The 23122-nt window shown below is 45.9% G+C and overlaps 1 protein-coding gene across 1 annotated transcript in view; it reads left to right on the top strand.

Moving 5' to 3' along the window:
• Window positions 1-2470: 2470 nt before the first annotated feature.
• The window catches only part of CAPN8 (calpain 8), a 75344-nt gene continuing 54692 nt past the window's right edge, over window positions 2471-23122 (top strand). The window contains exons 1-2 of the mRNA XM_052654142.1: window positions 2471-2707; window positions 13163-13232. Of these exons, the coding sequence (XP_052510102.1) occupies window positions 2471-2707; window positions 13163-13232 (307 nt within the window). The remainder of the gene's footprint in view (window positions 2708-13162; window positions 13233-23122) is intronic.

Below are 23122 nucleotides of genomic sequence, written 5' to 3'. Positions count from 1 at the left end.
CAGGGATCAAACTTACACCCCTTGCGGCGGAGGGTGGATTTTTAACCCCTGGACTGCCAGGGAAGTCCCAGGAATCAGCATTTTAAGCAAATGTTTCATGGGAGTTTCACACACCCTGGATTTGTTTCCTGGGGCTGCTGTAACCAGTTAACAAACTTTGTGGCTTAAAATAGCAGGAATATGTTCTCTCTCAGTTTTGGAGGCCAGAAGTCTAAAATCGGTTCCACGGGGCTGAATCCAAGACGGTGGCAAGGCCACACCCCTTCCAGAGACTCGGGGAGGATCATTCACGGCCTCTGTCCGCTTCTGGTGGCTGCTGGCATTCCTTGGCCTGTGACAGCATCACCCCAGTCTCTCTGCCTCTGTGGGTACCTTCTCCTGTTCTGTCTGTTGTTAAATCTCCCTCACCCTCTGTCTCATGAGGGTACTTGTTATTACACTTGAGGCTATGATGGTCTCCTTATTTTAAAATCCGTAACTTAATCACGTCTGCAAAAATCCTTTTTCCACATAAGGTATATACTATTCACAGGTTCCAAAGATTAGGACTAGATATCTTTGGGAGACCATTTTTCAGCGTCCCTCACCCCCAAATTTCAAAAATCACTGATATTCCTGTCCTTAGGGTAGACCAGGCCTAGGAAAATTGGAGTGCTGAGAAAAACAATCAATGCAAGGTCCCAGAGCCTGTTTTTCTACTGAGATTAGAACCCACAACTCTCTTTTTTTTTTTTTAAGATGATACTTCCAATCCAAATTGAGGACTGGCAGAATTTTTATTTGATCTTTTTGATCTTAAGTATGAATCTCCCTTACCCCATGCCCAGAATTTGAGTTCTAACGGCACCGAATTATAGAATTAGAATATAAAATACTTCTCATTTGCTTTCTTCCATAGTATGCATACAATAATTTCAAAACAATGACGAAAATTTTACTACTAACTGTATGATTAGTGAAAATAGTGTAAGATTTTTTCTTGTGGTTTCATAAGTTTTTCTTCCAAGATATGTCATATTGAAGGTTGTAACCAAATAACTTGTGTTTTTTAGCCACTTTGAATCTGAATGGTGTGCTACCAATATGTTCATCCCATTTTATTTTATGGATTTTTTTAACGACAATTTTTAGGATTAAATATTTACATGTTCCAAGTTAAACCTATAAAATAAGCCGAGTTTCTATTCTGGACCGCCCCTCCCTATTTCCTTCCTCCCCTGTATGTAATCACTCTTCATATTACGTTTTCTTTCCTGTATTAATTTTCTATTTCTACTGTAACCAATTATGACAAACTTAGTGGCTTTAAAACAACACAAATTTGGTTTCTATAGTTACATTGGAGAAGGAAATGGCAACCCACTCCAGTATTCTTGCCTGGAGAACTCCATGGACAGAGGAGCCTGGCAGGCTATAGTCTATGGGGTCATGGACACAACTGAGTGACTAAGCACAGCACATATTACATAGGTTAGAAGACTGATAGCCTTCACTGTGCAGAAAGCAATTTGTCAGCAGGCTCTGCACCTTTCTTAAGGCTCTACGGGAAAACCCATCTCCTTGCTTTTTGCAGCAAGGATGGCTTTTAGAGGCTATCCACAGAACCCACAACTCTTGATCCTCAGGCCTTCTCTTTCTGGTCCTGGTTCCCAGGAATAATGATGACTGATTATTTACTGAGTGCTTCTTATGTACTCTTCTAAGCAAATTCTATGTCCTATCTCATCACTCTTCCAAACAACCCTATATAAGGTAGGTCCTACTATTACCTTCCATTTTACAGTTGAGAAAATTGAGGGGATGAGAGGTTAAATGACTTGCCCCAGGTGACAGGGCTAATTACTGGTGGAGTTGGGATAGATGCCCAGGAAAAGGCCAAACCCTTCACTCATAGGTGGGGCCCCTTTGCTTGGGGTTACTCTGATGCTTTCCATGACTCACCCTTCTCTGATATTTCTATCTTTCTAGATATGAAATATGTAGCCAAACTTTTCTGGAAAGAAGGGTGACCCCTCCAACCCCTTTCTTTTCTGCTGAGAACCAATTCTTTGGTAAATACTGGCCTTAAGCTACCCAATAGGCCTTCTCATCTCAGCTGATGGTGCCAATGACGGGTAAGCAGGTCTTGCAAAGAGATGGGGATGGGTGACTGTGATCTTCACGAATGTCTTAGGCTTATGGCCTGGGAGGGGCCCTGGAGGGTTCCTAGCCTCCAAATTGTGTGCTGAAAGGCAGAAGGCGAGGGCAGGGCAGGTTCACCTGCACCCTGGGTACATATTTGCTCCTGGCCCTGACTCCCTGCCCTCTGGAGCGGGGCGGGCAGTGGGGTGGGGGCCCTCAGGTGAAATGTTTACCTGCTCCACCCGCCCCTCCCCTGCTTCGCATGCCTTATAGCTTCCCTCCCAGCGGGGCAGGTCTCTGAGAGCACGGAGCAGCCCTGCCCTCTGTCTACCCCACCGAGCCCTTGGCCATGGCAGCCCCGGCGGCCCGCATAGCCAGGCAGCGCGCGGCCGCTGAAGGCCTTGGCTCCAGCCAGAAGGCCGTGAAGTACTTGGGCCAGGACTTCGAGACCTTGAGGCAGCAGTGCTTGGACTCGGGGCTCCTATTTAAGGACCCAGAGTTCCCAGCGTGCCCGTCAGCTTTGGGCTACAAGGATCTCGGACCTTGCTCCCCTCAAACTCAAGGCGTTGTCTGGAAGCGGCCCACGGTAAGGAGGTGGGCATGCTGCTGAGAGTCAGGGTGGAAGTCCCTCACTTCTGGGCAGTAGTTGAGGGAGAAGTTATGATTCTTGACCCTGTTCCTGGATCCCATATTTCAGACAACCACCACCCTCTGCACCCCCACTTAAAATTTATTTTTCAGAGACAGTAAAGTATAGGGGGAAGAGTATGCATGGGTTTTGGAACAAGACAAGTTAGATTGGAATCCTGGGATCAGAATCATCCCTTACCTCCAGCTATCTCCTCCCTTTCTGTTTTCATCCTATCAGTTTTACAAAACAGTTGCTCCCCTGGAGAAGGAAGTGGCACCCCCTGCAGTACTCTTGCCTGGAGCATCCCATGGGCAGGGGAGCCTGGCGGGCTGCAGTCCATGGGGTCGCCCAGAGTCGGGCGCGACTGAGCACTGCCTCTGAGCATAACTCCCTGGCCTGGCCTCCCTCCAGCCCTCCCATGGCCATTTCCCAGCCCTCTCTGGAGCCTATCTGGGTACTTTGAGATGTTGGCAACATCCAGGCTGGGTTTATAGTCTAATGTCAGGAGTTGACAGCCATGTTTCATTTCAACGAATGGTTTCTTTTTTCTTTTCTTTTCTTTTTTTAGGCCTGTTTTGGGCCAGGCGTTGGCTCTGCCCTGTTTGGGAAGGTGGTTGGGGAGAAACTGTGGGCTCAACTGTGGTCTCAGCTCTGATGGAGGTTGTGGGGAGGCAGACAAGTGAATACAGGACTGACATCCTGGGCAGAATGGAGGAAATGCTAACAGAGACGTAAACCATGCGTGTGGGACCCTGGGATGTTAAGACTGAATGATGGGAAGACGTAAGGGAAGAGGATGCATTCGAGTGGAATGAAAGACCCCAGGGAGCCTGGGGGAGGTGAGATGGATGAGTTGGGAGGGAAGAAAGCTTCATTTGGTGACCAAAGTCAGGTATCATTAGCCTTTGCCTAGTGTTTCTCCTTTGTTTGAAATTCCTTTATATACATATATATATATGTATACTGTGTTTAGTTGCTCATTTGTGTCCTACTGTTTGCTACCCCATGGACTATAGCCTGCCAAGCTCCTCTGTCCCTGGAGATTCTCCAGGCAAGACTACTGGAGTGGGTTGCCATGCTCTCCTCCAGGGGATCTTCCCAACCTGGGGATTGAACCCAGGTCTCCTGCATTGCAGGCAGATTCTTTATCATCTGAGCCGCCAGGGAAGCCTATGTGTATATATATGTGTATGTGTGTGTATATATATATTTGTGTATATATATATATGTATATATTTGTGTGTATATATGTGTATATATATGTGTGTGTATAATATATGTGTGTGTGTATATATATATGTGTGTATATATATATTTGTGTGTATATATATATATGTGTATATATATATGTGTGTGTGTATATATATGTGTATATATATATACATTTGTGTGTGCCAGGACTTAGCTGTGGCATGCAGGATCTTTAGTTGTGGCATGTAAACGCTTAGTTGCGGCCTATGGGATCTACTTCCCGGAGCAGGGATGGAACCTGGGCCCCCTGCATTGGGAGCAGAGTCTTGGCTGCTGGGCCACCAGGGAAGTCCCTCCTTCGTGTGAAATTCTTCGAGCCCTCACCTCCTCAACCACGTTCTGCCCCTAGACTGTGTCTTCACCTGGCCTCACTATCCACATAAATTTGCTAATTTCAGAATGGAGCTCTGATTTGTGCCTGTCAGCAAAATGCTATAAAATCCAGACGATGAGGTAGTAAGTAGAACCTGATTAATGTGAAACCTAAGTACTCCCATTATTGAGAGTTTTCAGATGAGTGAATAAAAGCCTGTCACAATTTACCCTCTCCATTCCCAGTCATCAATAAGGATTTGCACATGGCTGCTTTCGGCTAGGCTGTGCTTGCACATCACGCGGCATGTTATGGGACCCAGCTTTATCCTGTACAGTCTTACAGGTTTTTGAATAGGCTCCTGACTTGGTAATGACCCTGATTCTATTACTAGAGATGTGCCTCAGGATCTGGGGAAATCAGTTTGTTCCCAAATGCTTCATTTCCTTCTTCCTTGAGGTCTCTCAGGGGCCCGCAAGAAGGTTGGGGGTGTCCAGAAATGAGGTGCACCAAGGAGTTGATTTGCCTTCTTCCCTCCTTCCCCTCTCTTCTTCCCCTCCCCACTCCCTCTTTCTTCCATCTTTCCTTCCTTCCTTCTTTTCTTTTTTTTAGGTTGTGGTAAAATACACACAACATGAAATTAACCATCTTAACCATTTTAAGTGTATAGTTCAGTAACAATAGGAGCATTGATTGCTCCTATTGATGGCTGTGCAACTGTTGTTACCAACCATCTCCAGACCTTTTATAGCTTGCAAACATGAAACTCTGTACTCATTAAACAATAACTCCACGTCTCTGCTTCCCTTCTACTTCTGTCTCTATGAGTTTGACTATTCTGGGTACCTCCTATATAAGTGAAATCATGCAATGTTTGTCCTTTTATGACTGGCTGATTTCACTTAGCATGATGTCCTCAAGATGCATCTATGTTGTGGCATGTGACAGCATTTTCTTTTTAAGATTGTATAGTATTCCACTGTATGAATATTTCATGTTTTACTCATTCATTCATCCATCAATAGACACTTGGGTTGCTTGCATCTCTTGGCCATTGTGGATATGGGTGGACAAATAGCTCTTTGAGACCTCTGCTTTCATTCCTCTTGGGTCTGGATCCAGAAATAGAATCAGTAGATCATATGGTAATTTATTTTCGATTTTTGAGGACTAACTATATTGTTTTCCACAGCCAGTGCACCGTTTTATATTCCCACCAGCAGTGTACAGGCTTCCAATTTTCCCATATCCACAGCCTCACCCTCACTGGTTTTCTGTTTCGTGGTGGTGGCCATACCAGGGAGTGTGAAGTGCAATCTCATCGTGGTTTTGATTTACATTTCCCTAATGATTAGTGATGGTAAGCATCTTTTCATACTTTTTCCCATAAATTTTCTTTCTTTTAACATTTTCTCTATTTATTTTTGGCTGTGCTGGTCTTGGTTGCTGCGTGGGCTTTCTCTAGTTTTGGGGAGTGGGGGCTACTGTCTACTTGCGGTGCTGGGCGTTGTGGTGGCTTCTCTTGTTGCAGAGCATGGGCTCTCGGGCCCATCTAGGAGCTGCAGCTCCTGGGCTCTACAGCACAGGCTCAGTAGTTGTGGCACGTGGCCTCCCCTGTTCCTCACTATGTGGGATCTTTCCAGACCAGGGATTGAACCCGTGTCTCCTGCATTAGCAGGTGGATTCTCTACCACTGAGACATCAGGGAAGCCCTCGTGTGCTTGTTGACCATTTCATACATCGTCTTTGCAGAAATGCCTGTTCAAGTGCCCAGTTGTCCGTTGAGTTGTCTGTTTTTTGTTTTACTTGCTGCTCTTGAGGGTGGCCCTTTACCTCCTGGTTTTAGGCACCTGAAGCCAGCTGCCCGGGTGTGGCTCTTAGAACCCTTGTTCCCACAAAGATGTTAATTTTTATTTCCTTTTGGGAGAAAGGCGATGAGATGGGCTAAATTTATATGGATATTTGTTTTTTCCCCCTCTCAATTATACATAAAGCTTGATACTTGGATGTTTTCCAAAATCATAAAATTTGACATCCTGCCCCCGCTGGGTGTTTCTGCCTATTTGAAGTCCTGAGTGAGAGGTTTGGGTGGGCTCTTGAAGGGTTGGAGGACAAGTTTGTGCACATGGACGATCTAATGGTCAAGCTTGGATTCTCAGGAGAAACTTTTGGCTATTTATGATCCTAAGACAACACTTCCGCTACTAGTGTTAGACATGGACCACAGTCCTGTCACAGACGATATGACTGCCTGTGAGAGCGAGGGGTACTCCTAGAAGTGGCTTTCATTTCCCAGCTTCCCCATGGCCCTGGGTTGATGCCCAGCCCGGCCTCTGTGGCTTGAGGGATGCTCAGTGGGTGCAGGCCCCGGTTCGGCCCAATCAATGGTTTTCTTCTCTGTCCTTTTTTTTTTCTTTCTGTAATTAAGCAGTTTATTGATCCTAAGGAGAAATACAGAGAGAGAGAGAAGTGAGACAATGTCAGCTGCATGGTAAGGACTCATGGAACAGCCAACTTCAGTTAAGAGAAACTGCTGGGTTGACCTTTGGGAGGTTCAGATAAGGATGAGGGGACGAGGCCTCAGGGTGGGGCTTCCACTTTGCCTGCCGCTTAGGTGAATGAATTTGGGAATTTTCAACTCAGCGTTGGTTTATTGAGTGCTGGTCATGTACAGATGCTAGCGTGGAGCCTTTGTGAGGTTTTGCTAGCTGGGGAGATGGTCAGATAGTGGACCAACAGCAGAATGGCCAAAAGCTTGGATTTGGGCGACAGGTGGATCAGGATTCTGGTTCCCTCTCTGCTGTTTGTTAGCTGTGTGGCTAAGTTACTGACCTCCCCAGGACTCAGTTTCCTCATCTATAAAATGGGAATAACATGGGACTTCTCTGGCAGTCCAGTGGTTAAGACTCAATGCTTCCACTGCGAGGGATGTGGGTTCAATCCTTAGTCAGGGAGCTAAGATTCCACATCCCACATGCCATGCAATTTGGCCAAAAAAAAAAGAATAATAATATGATTTACCTCATTGGGTTATTGCGAAGTTTGAATGAGAGGATGAATTTAGCCCAGTGCCTGGCATGTAATAGATTCTTGATTCTATGAGCTGTCTCTAGCTATTATCGTGAGACAAAACGTCCAGAGAGTGAAATGTAAATATGGACACAATGTACAGGAGTTCAGGGGCAGAAACAGTTAAACTGACTGTGGGATTGGGGCTGGTTAATTACTGCAGACATCTGAAGTGGAGGGGATGCTGGTGAAAGAAGAGGGCCATGATCAAGACTGAGAAGGCATGGTGTGAGCAGAGGCACCGGGCCATGGATGTGCATTCAGAGCTTGTTCAGAGGACGGCCGTGGCCTGGAGTCAGAGGAGAGAGAGCACCGTGGGAAGCAGAGGGCAAGCCTGGAAACGTCCAATGGGGCCAGACCCTAGCGGGACAGGAGTTCTGGGCTGAGTCCCATGGGCATAACCAATGCTGCTGCTGATGAATAGGACAGCATCATTGGGTTTCCCGGAAGTGCACAGCCAGGGCTCCTAAGATGCCAAACATCGACTATCAGACACTGACTAATATCCTAGGGGGCAGCGTTTCCAAGTCATCAAGTCACTGAGAGTGTGAGTTAAATCACTTCCTACTTTGAATTTCTTACTGATACCGGTATTTCTCTTGTGACTGTTCATTAGGGGCTGATATGAGGCTTGAGTAATTGAGTTTGTGGTGTGTTTTAATTACCTGAGAAATCGTAAACATTATTGCTAAAAAGACATGTTTGTTTTTGAGGAAGACCTCCCTCTTTGCAGGGGCTTGCCTCTTTTAAACATCTTTGACTGCCAGGTTACTTTGTATCTCTGATCTGATCTGAGTTCTGATAGAGTTAGTAATGGAGAGAAGACTTAGGAAATATTCTTCAGGCATAATGCTAAGATGTGATCTCCTTGCAAGGCTGAGGACATTCTGTGGCCCCTGAGAGATTCATACAACATATAAGTCAGGGAATTTCTTGGTTGTTTTCTCTTGGTGGGTGGTGGTGTACATTTCAGTCATGCTAATGAATAACATAATCAAATGAGCATTCCATCGCCTAGGAACCCTCTTGGGCTTCCCAGGTGGCTCTAGTGGTAAAGAACCCACCTGCCAATGCAGGAACCGTAAGAAAACGTGTATTCGATCCCTGGGTTGGGAAAATTCCCTGCAGGAGGGCATGGCAACCCACTCCAGTATTCTTGCCAGGAGAATCCCATGGTCAGAGGAATCTGGCAGGCTATGATCCGTAGAGGTGTCAAGGGTTGGACACGACTAAAGTGACTTAGCAGGCACACACAGGAACCCCTGAGCACCACTCTGGTTATAATGCTTCCTGTTATCTCTAGCCTTTGCAAACCACTCTGTTTTCCAAGCCAAACTTACCATTTTAGCTGAGCTTGGTAGACCTATTAGGTATGAGTCTAGTGTGCTTCTGACATATAGACAGTGTGACATGGGTAATTGAATGTACAGCTCGGGGGAGCGATTTGGGAGCATCAGCATATTCTATAGTTAGTAACTGAAGCCGCAGGTCTGGATGGCGTCACCCAGGGAGAAGGCTTCAGGCATGTTATTGCTCTGTGAGATGGGGTCATGCCCAGGACTGAGGACCCAGCTCAGGGGTTCCCTGGTCCTGAAGATGAACAGAACAGAGGAACTCTTGAAGGAGACTTGACAAGGAGTATAGAGGGGAGAAAGTCAAGAGCGAGTGAGGATACAGATGCCAAGAGAGGAGGGTTTCAGGTGGGAACAGGCAACAGTATCAAGTGTAAAGAGCAGTGAGATGGAGGAGACCGAAGCTCGTTCTATGAGTGCTGGTGACTCAGGTGAGAGGAGTTTCATGGAGCCCTGGGAGATCGGAGCCAGGCTTCGGGAGACGGATGGATGGATGGGAGATGAGGAGCTGGAGACTCTTTAAAGAAGGTTTTTAAGCAGAGAGATTCTGCCAAACCTCTGTTTGGTGTGCTCTCAGCCCTTCCTTCCTTATGACCCAGCAATCCCACTGCTGGGCATACACACTGAGGAAACCAGAATTGAAAGAGACACATGTACCCCAATGTTCATCGCAGCACTGTTTATAATAGCCAGGACATGGAAACAACCTAGATGTCCATCAGCAGATGAATGGATAAGAAAGCTGTGGTACATATACACAATGGAGTATTACTCAGCCGTTAAAAAGAATTCATTTGATTCAGTTCTAATGAGATGGATGAAACTGGAGCCGATTATACAGAGTGAAGTAAGCCAGAAAGAAAAACACCAATACAGTGTACTAACACATATATATGGAATTTAGAAAGATGGCAATGACGACCCTGTATGCAAGACAGGGAAGGAGACACAGCTGTGTATAACGGACTTTTGGACTCAGAGGGAGAGGGAGAGGGTGGGATGATTTGGGAGAATGGCATTCTATCATGTATACTATCGTGTAAGAATTGAATCGCCAGTCTATGTCTGACGCAGGATACAGCATGCTTGGGGCTGGTGCATGGGGATGACCCACAGAGATGTTATGGGGAGGGAGGTGGGAGGGGGGTTCATGTTTGGGACACATGTAAGAATTAAAGATTTTAAAATTAAAAAACAAACAAACAAACAAAAAAAAAACATTTGGTAATTAAGCCTCTAGAATCAAGTCTAGAATTAATGACTTAACATTGCTTCCTACCAAGACATTCTGACTTCTCTAATCTGGCAACTACCAAGAATAGCTATATCCATTTATATCTATGGGTTTTTACTCATTTTTCTATCATTACTTTCCCTTGCCACCTAAATCAAAATTTTCCAAATTTTCAAGAAAAACCCTCAAGCCCTACTTCTTTTATAAATTTTTTTTTAAAATTGAGGTATATTGATTTACACTGTTGTATTAGTTTCTGGCATATAATAAAGTGATTCACTTATACATTAAAAAAAAAAACAAAACAAACAAATTACATTCAACATTTCTTCTTGTCTCTCCATTTTTGTTAATTAAAATTTCAAATCTCTACCTTCTGCCCACCAGGAGAGGATGTCTGGACTCTGGGATCTTCTTGATCACCTGGGATTAGAATTTGCTGCTGCCCACTTTTAGAACCCCTAGTTTGGCTCATGCCACTTCTGTCTGTAAATTGCCGCTAGAAGGACAATTGGTGATCCAGTGGTTAAGACTCCGCGCTCCCAATGCACCGGCCCCAGGTTTAACCCCTGGTCAGGGAACTAGATCCTACATGCTGCATCTAAGACCTGGTGCAGACAGATTAAAAAAACAAAAAGTTGCCACTAGAGGTTGAAACAAACAAGCAGAACTAAGCTCCATTATTGGAAGGCTGGCTAAATAACTCATGGTACTTATAATGAAATGATAAAGCTCTATATGTGCTGAGCAAAGATATACAAGATAGAAAATGTACATATGTAAGGTGTTGGTCACTCAGTCGTGTCTGACTCTTTGTGATGCCGTGGACTGTAGCCCACCAGGCTCCCCTGTCCATGGGATTCTCCAGGCAAGAATACTGGAGTGGGTAGCCATTCTCTCCTCCAGAGGATCTTCCCAATCCAGGGATTGAATCTGGGTCTCCTGCATTGCAGGTAGAGTCTTTACCATCTAAGCCTCCAGGGAAGCCATATATATGTAAATATGCTTTTACATCAAAAGAGTTTCTGGAAGGGTATACAAGAAATGTTAACAGCAAGGAATCAAAAGTGAAAGGAATTTTTTTTGTTTTTATAGCATTATTTGCTGTTACTTTTTTTTTTTAACCCATGGGCACACACTATTTAAATAAAAAAAAGTTAGTGATTTTTTTTTTTTTAATATTTGGAAGAAAAAAAAGCCAGCCCAAAAGTGCTATCTCTGCCCATTTAGGCAGGAGCTTTATACAAGGGTGTTAGGGCTGCCACTCAGAAGCCTCCACCCTGCATGGTCCTGGAACCTCAGAATCCCAGCTCATAGCTGCATACCCACTCTCTCTGTCTGCCTTCAGCCCATCATTCTCTTGCTTCCCCTTTCCTTTTTGATCCACCATTTTTTTTTTTTTTTAAAATTTCTATGGAGTAAGATGGGCTTCCCAGGTGGTGCTAATGGTAAAGAACCTGCTTGCCAATGCAGGAGACATAAGAGACATAAGGTTCAATCCCTGGGTTGGAAGATCCCCTGGAGGAGGGCATGGCAACCCATTCCATTATGCTTGCCTGGAGAATCCCATGGACAGAGGAGGCTGGCGGGCTACAGTCCATGGGGTCACAAGTAGTCGGACATGATTGAAGTAACTTAGCACACAGTCACTCATGGAGTAAGATGGAAATATTTCCCATTCTCTGTGGTCAGACAGTCCCTGATGTAGCAAAACCAGGCTGGCTTCTTTTTTGTCCCTTGAGGTTCCCACCCTTTTCCCCTAAGAGTGTGCCTGGTGGTGAGGCAGACCCGCCTCTCCTTTGGGAACCACTCCTCACATCTGCTAAGTCACTTTAGTCATGTCCAGCTCTTTGCAACACGATGGACTGTGTAGCCTACTTGGCTCCTTTGTCCGTGGGATTCTCCAGGCAAGAATACTGCAGTGGGTTGCCATGCCCTCCTCCAGGGGACCTTCCACCCCAGGGACTGAACCTTTGTCTCTTATGTCTCCTGAGTTGCAGGCAGATTCTTTACCACTAGCGCCACCTGGGAAGCCCGTAGCCTGTCCTAGATTCTGCTTTTCTCATGCACATGCATCTTCTCCCATCTAATAAGTCTTTTCAGGCATAATCCCTCGTGGGCATTTCTCCCTTTTCTCCTTTTGTTTTCTGTGGTCTACATTCCAGTGTTAGGCACTAGGCTTTTCCTCTGATTTGTTTTTTTAAAGAAAATTTTTATTTATTATTATTTTTTTGGCCATGTTGCGTGGCCTGTGGGATCTTAGTTCCCCAGCCAGGGATCCAACCCGAGCCCCCTACAGTGGAAGCGCAGAGTCCTAACCTCTGGCCCGCCAGGGAAGTCCCTTTCCTCTGATTTTTACCCTGGATGTCTATCTTGGTTTCCCACGTAGGCTGAAAGCACTTGGAGGCCAAGAACCACGCGTATTCTTTCCCTCTGTGTCACCATGCTCCCATCTTTCCCCTGCCCGATATGGTGCAACCAGTACCATGTATAGAACAGGCATTGAGTACATACTTGCTGGGTAAACCAGAAAGAAAGAAGGCCTACAGGATGCCTTCTTGTGCCCTAATAGAGCCCTAGGGCCATGAGCTTGCCCGTGACAAATGCCACTCCGAGACAGATGAGCAGGGAGGCAATGGAGTGCAGGTCAGATGTGGGAGTGAGGTTGAGTTCTCCTCTCTGGACAGACACTTCCTGAAGCCCCAGTGTTTCCATCAGCACACAGGGTCCTCATCACTGAGGCAAGTGTTTAATGAGTGTCCGTAGGGTGCAGAGCATTTTCTTAGAGTGCTAAACATTAGCCTCATCCTTTCCCTAAAAGTAGGGGTGTTGTCCGAACGGTGAGATCATATTTCATCCCATCATTATCTTAGCCTTTGCCTTTCTCCTGCCTCCCCCGCCTTCACACCCACACACCCACACACCCACACTGTATGCATAGTGATAAAAAGCTTGCTCATGGGGGGAGCTGTGGGCTCCAGCTCCTGCTTTGCCACCCCTGGCTGTGTGACTGTGGGCAGCTCTCCTGCCTTCTCTGGGCTTCAGAATCCTCAGTGATAAAATGCGGTACTTGCAATAGATGATGCCTTGGGTTTCTTCCATGAATTTTATGACGATCAAGCTCCTTCACCGTCGGTGCCACCATCACTGGGCATCTTTGTGACTTGTGTTTTGTCCCCGATTTTTTCCAGGAATTGTGCCCCAGCCCTCAGTTTATCGTTGGTGGAGCCACGCGCACAGACATCTGTCAGGGTGCCCTGGGTGAGTCACTGGGGAGAGGCCTATTTGTTTTGGGAGAGGGCAGGTGTGTGTGTGTGATGAGTAACATCAGATTACGCTGTTAGGCTTGGCCGTCTACATTGGGTCTGCCCCTCACCTGTATGGGCCTTTGAGGCTGCGCTCTCCACTCTGGCTCCCACTCTCCAGGGAATACTGGAACTCCCTTTGGTTCCTTTTAACCAAGAGATTTTCCATATGCTCATTTAACCCTTTTTAATGCTAGAGTCACAAGCTAGGATTATAGGCATATGGTAGATAACTGTGCTTGGAGAGGGGCAATGGCAACCCACTCCAGTGTTCTTGCCTGGAGAATCCCAGGGATGGGGGAGCCCGGTGGGCTGCCGTCTATGGGGTTGCACAGAGTCGGACATGACTGAAGTGACTTAGCAGCAGCAGCAGCAGCAGCAAACTGTGCTGGTTGTGTTCTTTCTTTAAATATTTATTTATTTGACTGCTTCAGGTTTTAGTTGTAGCATGGTGCATCTTCAGTTGTGGCATGCAAACTCTTAGTTGCAACATGTGGGATCTAGTTTCCTGACCAGGTATCAGACGTGGGCCTCCTGCGTTGGTAGTATGAAGTCTTAGCCACTGAACCAGCGGGGGAGTCCCTGTGCTGTGTTTTGATAATAGTTTCCTGTAAGTGGACATGATTCGACCTGTGGAGTGGCCACATGTATACAATTAAGCGTGCTAAGTTTCTTCAGTCATGTCAGACTCTTTGTGGCCCCTTGGACCATAGCCTGCCAGGCTCCTCTGTCTGTGAGAGTCTCCAGGTAAGAATACTGGAGTGGGTTGCCATTTCCTCCTCTGGGGATCTTCTCGACCCAGGGATGGAACCCACATCCCTTAGGTCTTCTGCATTGCAGGTGGATTCTTCGCCACTAGTGCCACCTGCCGTCACAATGGATGCTCTCATCATGAGTAAGAAAAAAATCCTAGCTTTGTAGCCAAACTTTCTAACCTAGGCCAGGAATCATGGGATTAAGACCCTTCACTTCCCAATCTTTCATATTCCCTCCAAATCAGGCACAGTTAAGTTAGAGGAATAATGTATTTTGTTTTGTAAGTTCTTCCCTGGTGGCTCAGATGGTAAAGCGTCTGCCTACAATGTGGGAGATCCAGGTTCGATCCCTGGGTTGGGAAGATTCTCTGGAGAAGGAAATGGCAACCCACTCCAGTACTCTTGCCTGGAAAATCCCATGGACGGTGGATCGTGGTAGGCTACAGTCCATGGGGTTGCAAAGAGTTGGACATGACTGAGCAACTTCATTTTCATTTTTTAAGTTCTAGCCTTAAGTGTTGGAAACCAAGGTTCTGTTTGATAGCAGATTAGCATTGTTGATCTCATAAGCCCTCCTGATCCCAGGATCTCATGGTTTCTGCTTTGAGTTGGAGAACACTAACATTTTAGGGACAACATGGCTCTGAATTGATTTCACCGGCTTTCCAAACGGCCAGCCGGTGACAGCTGCAGGATATAGAACTGGAAACGAAGACAGGAGGAAACAAATCCTGCTTGCTTGAAAGTCAGCCAAACAAACAAAATCTCCACATCCATGTGTCCCCACCGCCCCTTATCTTTCTGGAGATTTCCCCTCTGTCTTTTTTCTCCTTGCACCGCAAACCTGTTCTCTTCAGCATGCTGGAAACCTTTATGATTTTGAAGATCACACTGGCATTCATTTTAAATGCTTCCAATGTTCTCTCCTTTAATGAGTATAGCAAATATCCCCTTAGCCAGAGCTCATGGAGCGTGAGTACAAAGCAGTGAGAACCATTTGGGTCTCACATAGTCATGTGCCCCAGTCCCTGAAAGCCACAGCCTCTGTGTCCCCAGCCTTTGAGTGAGGTGAGGGCTCCCAGAAGGGTTGTGTTCTGACCTCTTCTTGTTCTGGTAAGTGTGCTGTGCCTTTTTACTTCAAGCGAAATGTTTAACCTAATATAGCACGCATCTCAGGGAAACACAACTTCACATTTATGCTTTTAACAACTTCTTGCTGTAGAAGGGTTGACTTTGGAAAAGGTATTTAGTAAGAGTCTTTTAATTGATTGACTTGGAGAGATCCTCCTTCGAATAGTTTTAAGCTCAGAGGAAAGCGAGTTTCCCAAAAGAGACCAGAGCGTTACCATGGTGAGCGTGTGCTGCTGATGAAGCCGGCGGCTGGAGGAGCAGGAAATGAACCTGACTCCCCGAATCCAACTCACATCAAAGTGCTGGGGCGACGTCGTGGAGGCCGCCCTGGGTTAGCCCAGCGCTGCCTTGGTGGATTTTAATGAACAGAGCGGAAAGGCTTGTTGAGTCCAATTTCCTGAAGGGTGCTTGGTATGGGGCCAGAGGGCCTGTGGACCAGATGGAGCTGCAACAAGCATCGAAGTGGGTACCTGGGCGCTGGGCCTGCAACTTGGCCCCAGGGTGAATGCCAGGGGCTGAATGGCAGCAGTCCGTGTAGCCTATGAGACTTGGGCCTGGCGGCTTTAACAGTGGGTGGAGAGATTAAGAGGCGGTGTTACGTGGCACCTGTCAGGGAGTGACAGGGATTAATACTTGCCCAGTGCTTTGCAGGCTTGACAGAGTCCAACACAGTGCAGTGGGGTCTAGTGCAGATTTTAAATATTATTGTTACTTTTTTACAGTTTATCTATATAATGAAAATGATGTCCTTTACACTGCTTTGTGTCACTGTTGTTTTACTTTTATTTTTAGTACACACTGTTCAAAAATGACAACTGAAAGGTCCACAGTGAAAATTTGGCTTCCCATATATTTCCATCTATTCTACTGTTTCCCTGCAACCTTTTTAAATTCCATCCAGTATTTCTTTATACAAATTCAAGCAAATCTTAAAACGTAGTCTAATATGTATCTCTTTTTTGCCTTGAAGATAGCATTCAGGAAATACTGTTTGGCACCTTGCCATTATTTGTCATTATTTCACTTAATAAAATGTCTTGGAGATCTTTCCAAGACAGTATATGAAGCGCTTTGTTCTTTTTTTTCATTTTTATTTTTTGGCTGCACCTCATGCTATGTGGGAAAAGAAATGGCACCCCACTCCAGTACTCTTGCCTGGAAAATCCCATGGATGGAGGAGCCTGGTAGGCTGCAGTTCATGGGGTCGAGAAGAGTTGGACACGACTGAGTGACTTCACTTTCACTTTCATGCATTGGAGAAGGAAATAGCAACCCACTCCAGTGTTCTTGCCTGGAGAATCCCAGGGACAGAGGAGCCTGGTGGACTGCCGTCTATGGAGTGGCACAGAGTCGGACACAACTGAAGTGACTTAGCAGCAGCAGCATATATCATCTAGTTCTTGTGAGAGCTTCATGTGAGTCCTCACCCTGTGAGAGTCCTTGGCTCGCACCAGAGTCTGTGCTCACGTGCAGTCCAGGAGCTAACTTTCTTTGGAGACATCATTATAGGATGAAGGATTGGGAAGTCTGCAGTGCTAAAGGTTCGGTTGCTCCAGATAATTACTCACAGTGTTGTTTGCATTTTGTTGGGTGACTCAGTCTCTACCAGAGAACATGGTGGTTTGCCTTCACACACATTAACTGGGGGTCTGGTGATGAAACAGCCCCTAGACAAAAGCGCTCCCTGGATCCTCGGGCCTGGCGCTCATCACCTTGGTGCACTAAGAAGGGGTCCCCTTCAGCCTCAGCCTTTCCATGCTCCATCTTCCTGGCAGAGCCCACACTCACCAGATTTAGCAAGGGCCACACACGCAGTGTCCCTGCAGTATCAGGGGATCTAGGGGCCTCACCGTGTTACAAACGAGTAAGTTGTTAAGTGTGGGATCCCCTGCAGGGCACGCCTGTGGTGCCCATTTCCGGCGAAGGCTCATGGTTGGTACATCACCCGGGGAAGTTCAGGCACCTCTCCGGTCCCTCTGCTGTTTGTCCCCGCACTGTCTGTCTCTCTCGTTGACCCATGCGTGTTCCTCTGGGGCCACAGAAATAGATCCTGCCCACCATGAAGTTCATGTTTCTGGCTTCATTCACCTGATGCAATATGTCATGACCATCCACCGGCCAGGACTCCTTTGTCACTGGCTTCAGAAGTCCAACTCAGTCAACTTAAAGAAAAAGAAGTTGTTGGCTCCTCCCACTGGATGGGAAGGGAAGGGCAGCGCCGGCCTGGGGAAGGCTGGGTCCAGGGATCTAGGTGTTCCTGGAGCTCTCTCTGCCTGTCATGTCTCCGCTGGTCTCTGTGAGTCAGCTCCACCCTCTCCCGTGCCAGGCAGGCTCCAAGCAGTGAAAGAGACATCTAGAGTTCCAGATGTCAACTTGGTGCGATCATGAACCAGCTTTGGTTTAATCTCAGAAGAAGTCTCACCAGCAGTACGGAGTTCACAGCTGGAGTGCAAAGAGCCCTGCAGGGAGACCTGGGTCTTCACGGTCTGCCTGTGGCCGCATGACCTCAGTTAGCACAGCTGAACAGTGGGGATATAATCAAACCCAGCCTGCCTGGTGGTTGTGATGGGTAGGGAATTGACACGGCTCCTTGTTCTCCAAGCAGGGGGCAGTAAATGGGGGCAGAAGTGAATCTAATATCCCTGGGCGCCCTGCCTATATGCGCCATGGGACTGACTCTCTTCTGCGTCTCTATAATCCACAGTACCCGGAGATGTGGCAGGGCTCCATGAATGTTTACTTACATCTGATCTGTTTTCTAAAACCTTTGCCTTCTATCATTATTAAATCATGGAAACAGGGTAGCCTAAATCAGAGGCTACTTCTGTTTTTACTTCCTTCTATTGCCAATATCACTCTTAGCAATCAGGCTGGATCAAGCATTTGGAATATATTTGGAATAAAAAAATCCCATCCTGAAGTTGACAACATGTCTTTATTTTTCAGTTCAGTCACTCAGTCGTGTCCGACTCTTTGTGACCCCATGGACTGCAGCACGCAGGGCTTCCTTGTCTATCATCAACTACCAGAGCTTGCTCAAACTCATGTCCATCAAGTTGGTGATGCCATCCAACCATCTCACCCTCTATCGTTCCCTTCTCCTCCTGCCTTCAATCTTTCCCAGCGTCAGGGTCTTTTCCAATGAGTCAGTTCTTCACATCAGATGGCCAAAGAATTGGAGCTTCAGCTTCAGCATCAGTCCTTCCAAAGAATATTCACGGCTGATTTTCTTTAGGATGGACTGGTTGGATCTCCTTGCAGTCCAAGGGACTCTCAAGAGTCTTCTCCAACACCACAGTTCAAAAGCATCAGTTCTTAAGTGCTCAGCCTTCTTTACGGTTCAACTGTCATATCCATGACTACTGGAAAAACAATAGCTTTGACTAGATGGACATTTGTTGGCAAAGTAATGTCTCTGCTTTTTAATATGCTATCTAGGTTGGTCATAGCTTTTCTTCCAAGGAGCAAGCATCTTTTAATTTCATGGCTGCAGTCACCATCTGCAGTGATTTTGAAGCCCAAGAAAATAAAGTCTGTAACTGTTTCCATTGTTTCCCCATCTATTTGCCATGAAGTGATGGGACCGGATGCCATGATCTTAGTTTTTTGAATGTTGAGTTTTAAGCCAACTTTTTCACTCTCCTCTTTCACTTTCATCAAGAGGCTCTTCTCTTCCTCTTCACTTTCTGCCCCAAGGGTGGTATCATCTGTGTGTCTGAGGTTATTGATATTTCTCCCAGCAATCCTGATTCCAGCTTGTGCTTCATCCAGCCTGGCATTTCACTTGATGTACTCTGAATATAAGTTAAATAAGCAGGGTGACAATATACAGCCTTGACATACTCCTTCCCCAATTTGGAACCAATCTGTTGTTTCATGTCCTGTTCTAACTGTTGCTTCTTGACCTGCATCCAGATTTCTCAGGAGGCAGGTCAGGTGGTATGGTATTCCCATCTCTTGAAGAATTTTCCACAGTTGGTTGTGATATACGCAGTCAAAGGCTTTGGCATAATCAGTAAAGCAGAAGTAGATGTTTTTCTGGAATTCTGTTGCTTTTTCAGTGATCCAACTGATGCTGGCAATTTGATCTCTGGGTCCTCTGCCTTTCCTAAATCCAGCTTGAATATCTGGAAGTTCATGGTTCGCATACTGTTGAAACCTGACTTGGAGAATTTTGAACATTAATTTCTAGCATGTGAGATGACTGCAATTGTGCGGTAGTTTGAGCATTCTTTGGCATTGCCCTTCTATGGGATTGGAATGAAAACTGACTTTTTCGAGTCCTGTGGCCACTGCCAAGTTTTCCAAATTTGCTGGCATATTGAGTGCAGCACTTTCACAGCATCATCTTTTAGAATTTGAAATAGCTCAACTGGAATTCCATCACCTCCACTAGCTTTGTTCGTAGTGATGCTTTCTAAGGCCCACTTGACTTCACATTCCTGGATGTCTGGCTCTAGGTGAGTGATCACACCATTGTGGTTATTTAGGTCATGAATATCTTTTTTGTATAGTTCTTCTGTGTATTCTTGCCTGATGTTCCCTTGGTACCTCTAATTTTCTTGAAGAGATCTCTAGTCTTTCCCATTCTATTGTTTTCCTCCATTTCTTTGCATTGATCACTGAGGAAGGCTTTCTTATCTCTCTTTGCTATTCTTTGGAACTCTGTATTCAAATGGGTGTATCTTCCCTTTTTTCCTTTGCCTTTAGCTTCCCTTCTTTTCTCAGCTATTTGTAAGGCCTCCTCAGACAACCATTTTGTCTTTTTGCATTTCTTTTTCTTGGGGAAGGTCTTGATCCCTGCCTCCTGTACAATGTCACGAACCTCTGTCCATAGTTCTGCTGCTGCTACTAAGTCACTTCAGTCGTGTCCGACTCTGTGCGACCCCATAGACGGCAGCCCACCAGGCTCTGCCATCCCTAGGATTCTCCAGGCAAGAACACTGGAGTGGGTTGCCATTTCCTTCTCCAATACAGGAAAGTGAAAAGTGAAAGTGAAGTCACTCAGTCGTGTCCGACTCTTAGCAACCCCATGGACTGCAGCCTACCAGGCTCCTCCATCCATGGGATTTTCCAGGCAAGAGTACTGGAGTGGGGTGCCATTGCCTTCTCCAGGCACTATCAAATCTAATTCCTTGAATCTGTTTGTCATTTCCACTATATAAAATGTAAGGGATTTGATTTAGGTCATACCTGAATCGTCTAGTGGTTTTCCCTACTTTCTTCAATTTAAGTCTGAATTTTGGAATAAGGAGTTGATGATCTGAACCACAGTCAGTTCCTGGTCTTGTTTTTGCTGACAGTATAGAGCTTCTCCATCTTCAACTGCAAAGAATATAATCAATCTGATTTCAGTATTGACCATCTGGTGATGTCCATGTTTAGAGTCTTCTCTTGTGTTGTTGGAAGAGGGTGTTTGCTATGACCAGTGTTTTCTCTTGACAAAACTCTGTTAGCCTTTGCCCTGCTTCATTTTGTATTCCAGGGCTAAATTTGTCTCTTACTCCAGATATCTCTTGACTTCCTACTTTTGCATTTTAGTCCCCTAAGATGAAAAGGACATCTTTTTTGGTGGTAGTTCTAGAAGGTCTTGTATGTCTTCATAGAACCGTTTAGCTTCAGCTTCTTCAGCTTTACTGGTTGGGGCATAGGCTTGGATTACTGTGGTATTGAATGGTTTGCCTTGGAAATGAAGAGAGATCATTCTATCATTTTTGAGACTGCACCCAAGTATTGCATTTCAGACTCTTTTGTTGACTGTGAGGGCTACTCTATTGCCTCTAAGGGATTGTTGCCCACAGTAGTAGATATAATGGTCATCTGAATTAAATTCACCCATTCCAGTTCACTGATTCCTGAAATGTTGATCTCCACTCTTGCCATTTCCTGTTTGACCACTTCTAATTTACCTTGATTCATGGACCTGACATTCTAGGTTCCTAGGCAGTATTGCTCTTTACAGCCTCTGACTTTGCTTCCATCACCAGTCTCATCCACAAATGGGTGTTGTTTCTGCTTTGGCTCCATCTCCATTCTTTCTGGAATGGTTTCTCCACTCTCCTCCAGCAGCATACTGGGCACCTACCGACCTGGGGAGTTCATCTTTCCAGCGTCATATCTTTTTGCCTTTTCATACTGTTTGTGGGGTTCTCAAGGCAAGAATACCAAAGTGGTCTGCCATTCCCTTCTCCAGTGGACCACATTTTGTCAGAACTTTCCACCATGACCTGTCTGTCTTGGGTAGCCATACAGGGCCTGGCTCATAGTTTCATTGAGTGAGACAAGACTGTGGTCCATGTGATCAATTTGATTAGTTTTCTGTGATTGTGGTTTTCATTCTGTCCACCCTCTGATAAGGATAAGGATAAGAGGCTTATGGAAGCTTCCTGAGAGAGAGACTGACTGTGGGGAAACTGGGTCTTGTTCTGATGGGTGGGGCCATGCTCAGTAAATCTTTAATCCAATTTTCTGTTGATGGGCAGGGCTGTGTTCCCTCCCTGTTGTTTGACTTGAGACCAAACTGTCCTGGAGGTAATGAAGATAATGGTGACCCCCTTCAAAAGGTCCCATGCACACACTGCCACACTCAATGCCCCTGACCCTGCAGCAGGCCACTGCCGACCCATGCCTCTGCTGGAGATTCCTGGACACTCACAGGCAAGTCTGGGTAAATTTTCTGGGGGTTCTCAGGCCCTTTGCTAGATCCCCAGGTTGGGAAATCTGTTGTGGGTCCTAGAACTTTATTAACAGTGTGAGAATTTCTTTGGTATAATTGTTCTGCAGTTTGTGGGTTGTCTTTATTTTTCAAGGATTTCAAAATTCATGCAAACCAGCTTGTTGGCTTATCTATCCTCAGATCACCAAAAGTACTTAGGTCCCAGGGACATCAGGAATGACATTGTCCCAAGGCCCTGTGGTGGCTGTGAGTAAAGGAACACGGGGAGGAAGCCATCTCCTTCTGCTTGCTGGATCTTGTGGCCTCCAAGGGAGGACTCTGCTCTGAGTCAGCCTGTCTCTTCCAGGCTCAGCAGAACCACGCAGGCCCACCAACCTCGCCATACTGCTTTCTCAGGCGGGGAAACATCGAGACAGAGTATCACTTATGCCTACAGTTGTGAAAATGCAACTGGACTTTATGTGTCTTTGGGCATCTTTTGTGCCCTGCTGCTTTCAGGAATGAGGAGCAGGAGATTTTCTTCCTTAAGAAGGAGAGACAGAGAATTAAAGAATTTAGATAGGAATTAGCATGCTTTCTGAATAACAAATGTGAAACAATGTTTATCCAGGCTTTTGATCTAGTGATGATTTATTTTCCATGCGGAGCAGGATTAGTGAGGGAGCTAAACTTTCCTTTGAAGGGTTTGGTGAGTACTGGGGTCTCTGTCCTTATCTTGCTATTTTCCACTCTCCGTCTTCTCTCTCTCTCTGTGTTCATGTGTGTTTATCTCTTCCTTTCTCTAGTGGCTTGGTTTTCCTTTTCACCTTTATGAAATTGATGTCTTTTTCATCTTTGTTGTGTTTCTCCAGTAGGGTTTTTATATTTGATATTTTTGTTTCAAAAAAGGAGTGACTGGCTGGTTTCACTTGTCTCTATAGACAAAAAAGAGTGAACAGGGACACCTAAATCCAGGCACCTTCTCTGATGCAACCCTTGCATCGATTTTTCTCTGTGAGCCACACTCCCCCACCAAGAGAGGCCTGCTCTCCTGCAACAGAGGTCAGGCCCCCACAGCCCTCAGCAGTTGGGGCTGGTGTCAGCATCTTCACAGGCATTTTTCTTGATACCTTTTGATCTGTAGCATCCTTTGAGGGCTGGGGCAAAGTAAGTCAATTCACTAGTTACTTTTAATGAGAAATCCAGGGAAGCCTCAGAGAACTCAAAGGGACCAGACCCCCTCATTGGTTCTGGAGAGTACAGGGTTAGACTTCTGCAGATGACAGTAACTTGTAGCCCAGTCAT

This window comes from Budorcas taxicolor, chromosome 16 (genome assembly GCF_023091745.1).
Source record: "Budorcas taxicolor isolate Tak-1 chromosome 16, Takin1.1, whole genome shotgun sequence".
In the NCBI taxonomy this organism is placed as follows: Eukaryota; Metazoa; Chordata; class Mammalia; order Artiodactyla; family Bovidae; genus Budorcas; species Budorcas taxicolor.
Note: the sequence above shows the minus strand (reverse complement) of the source record. Positions and strands in the feature narration are given on the sequence as shown.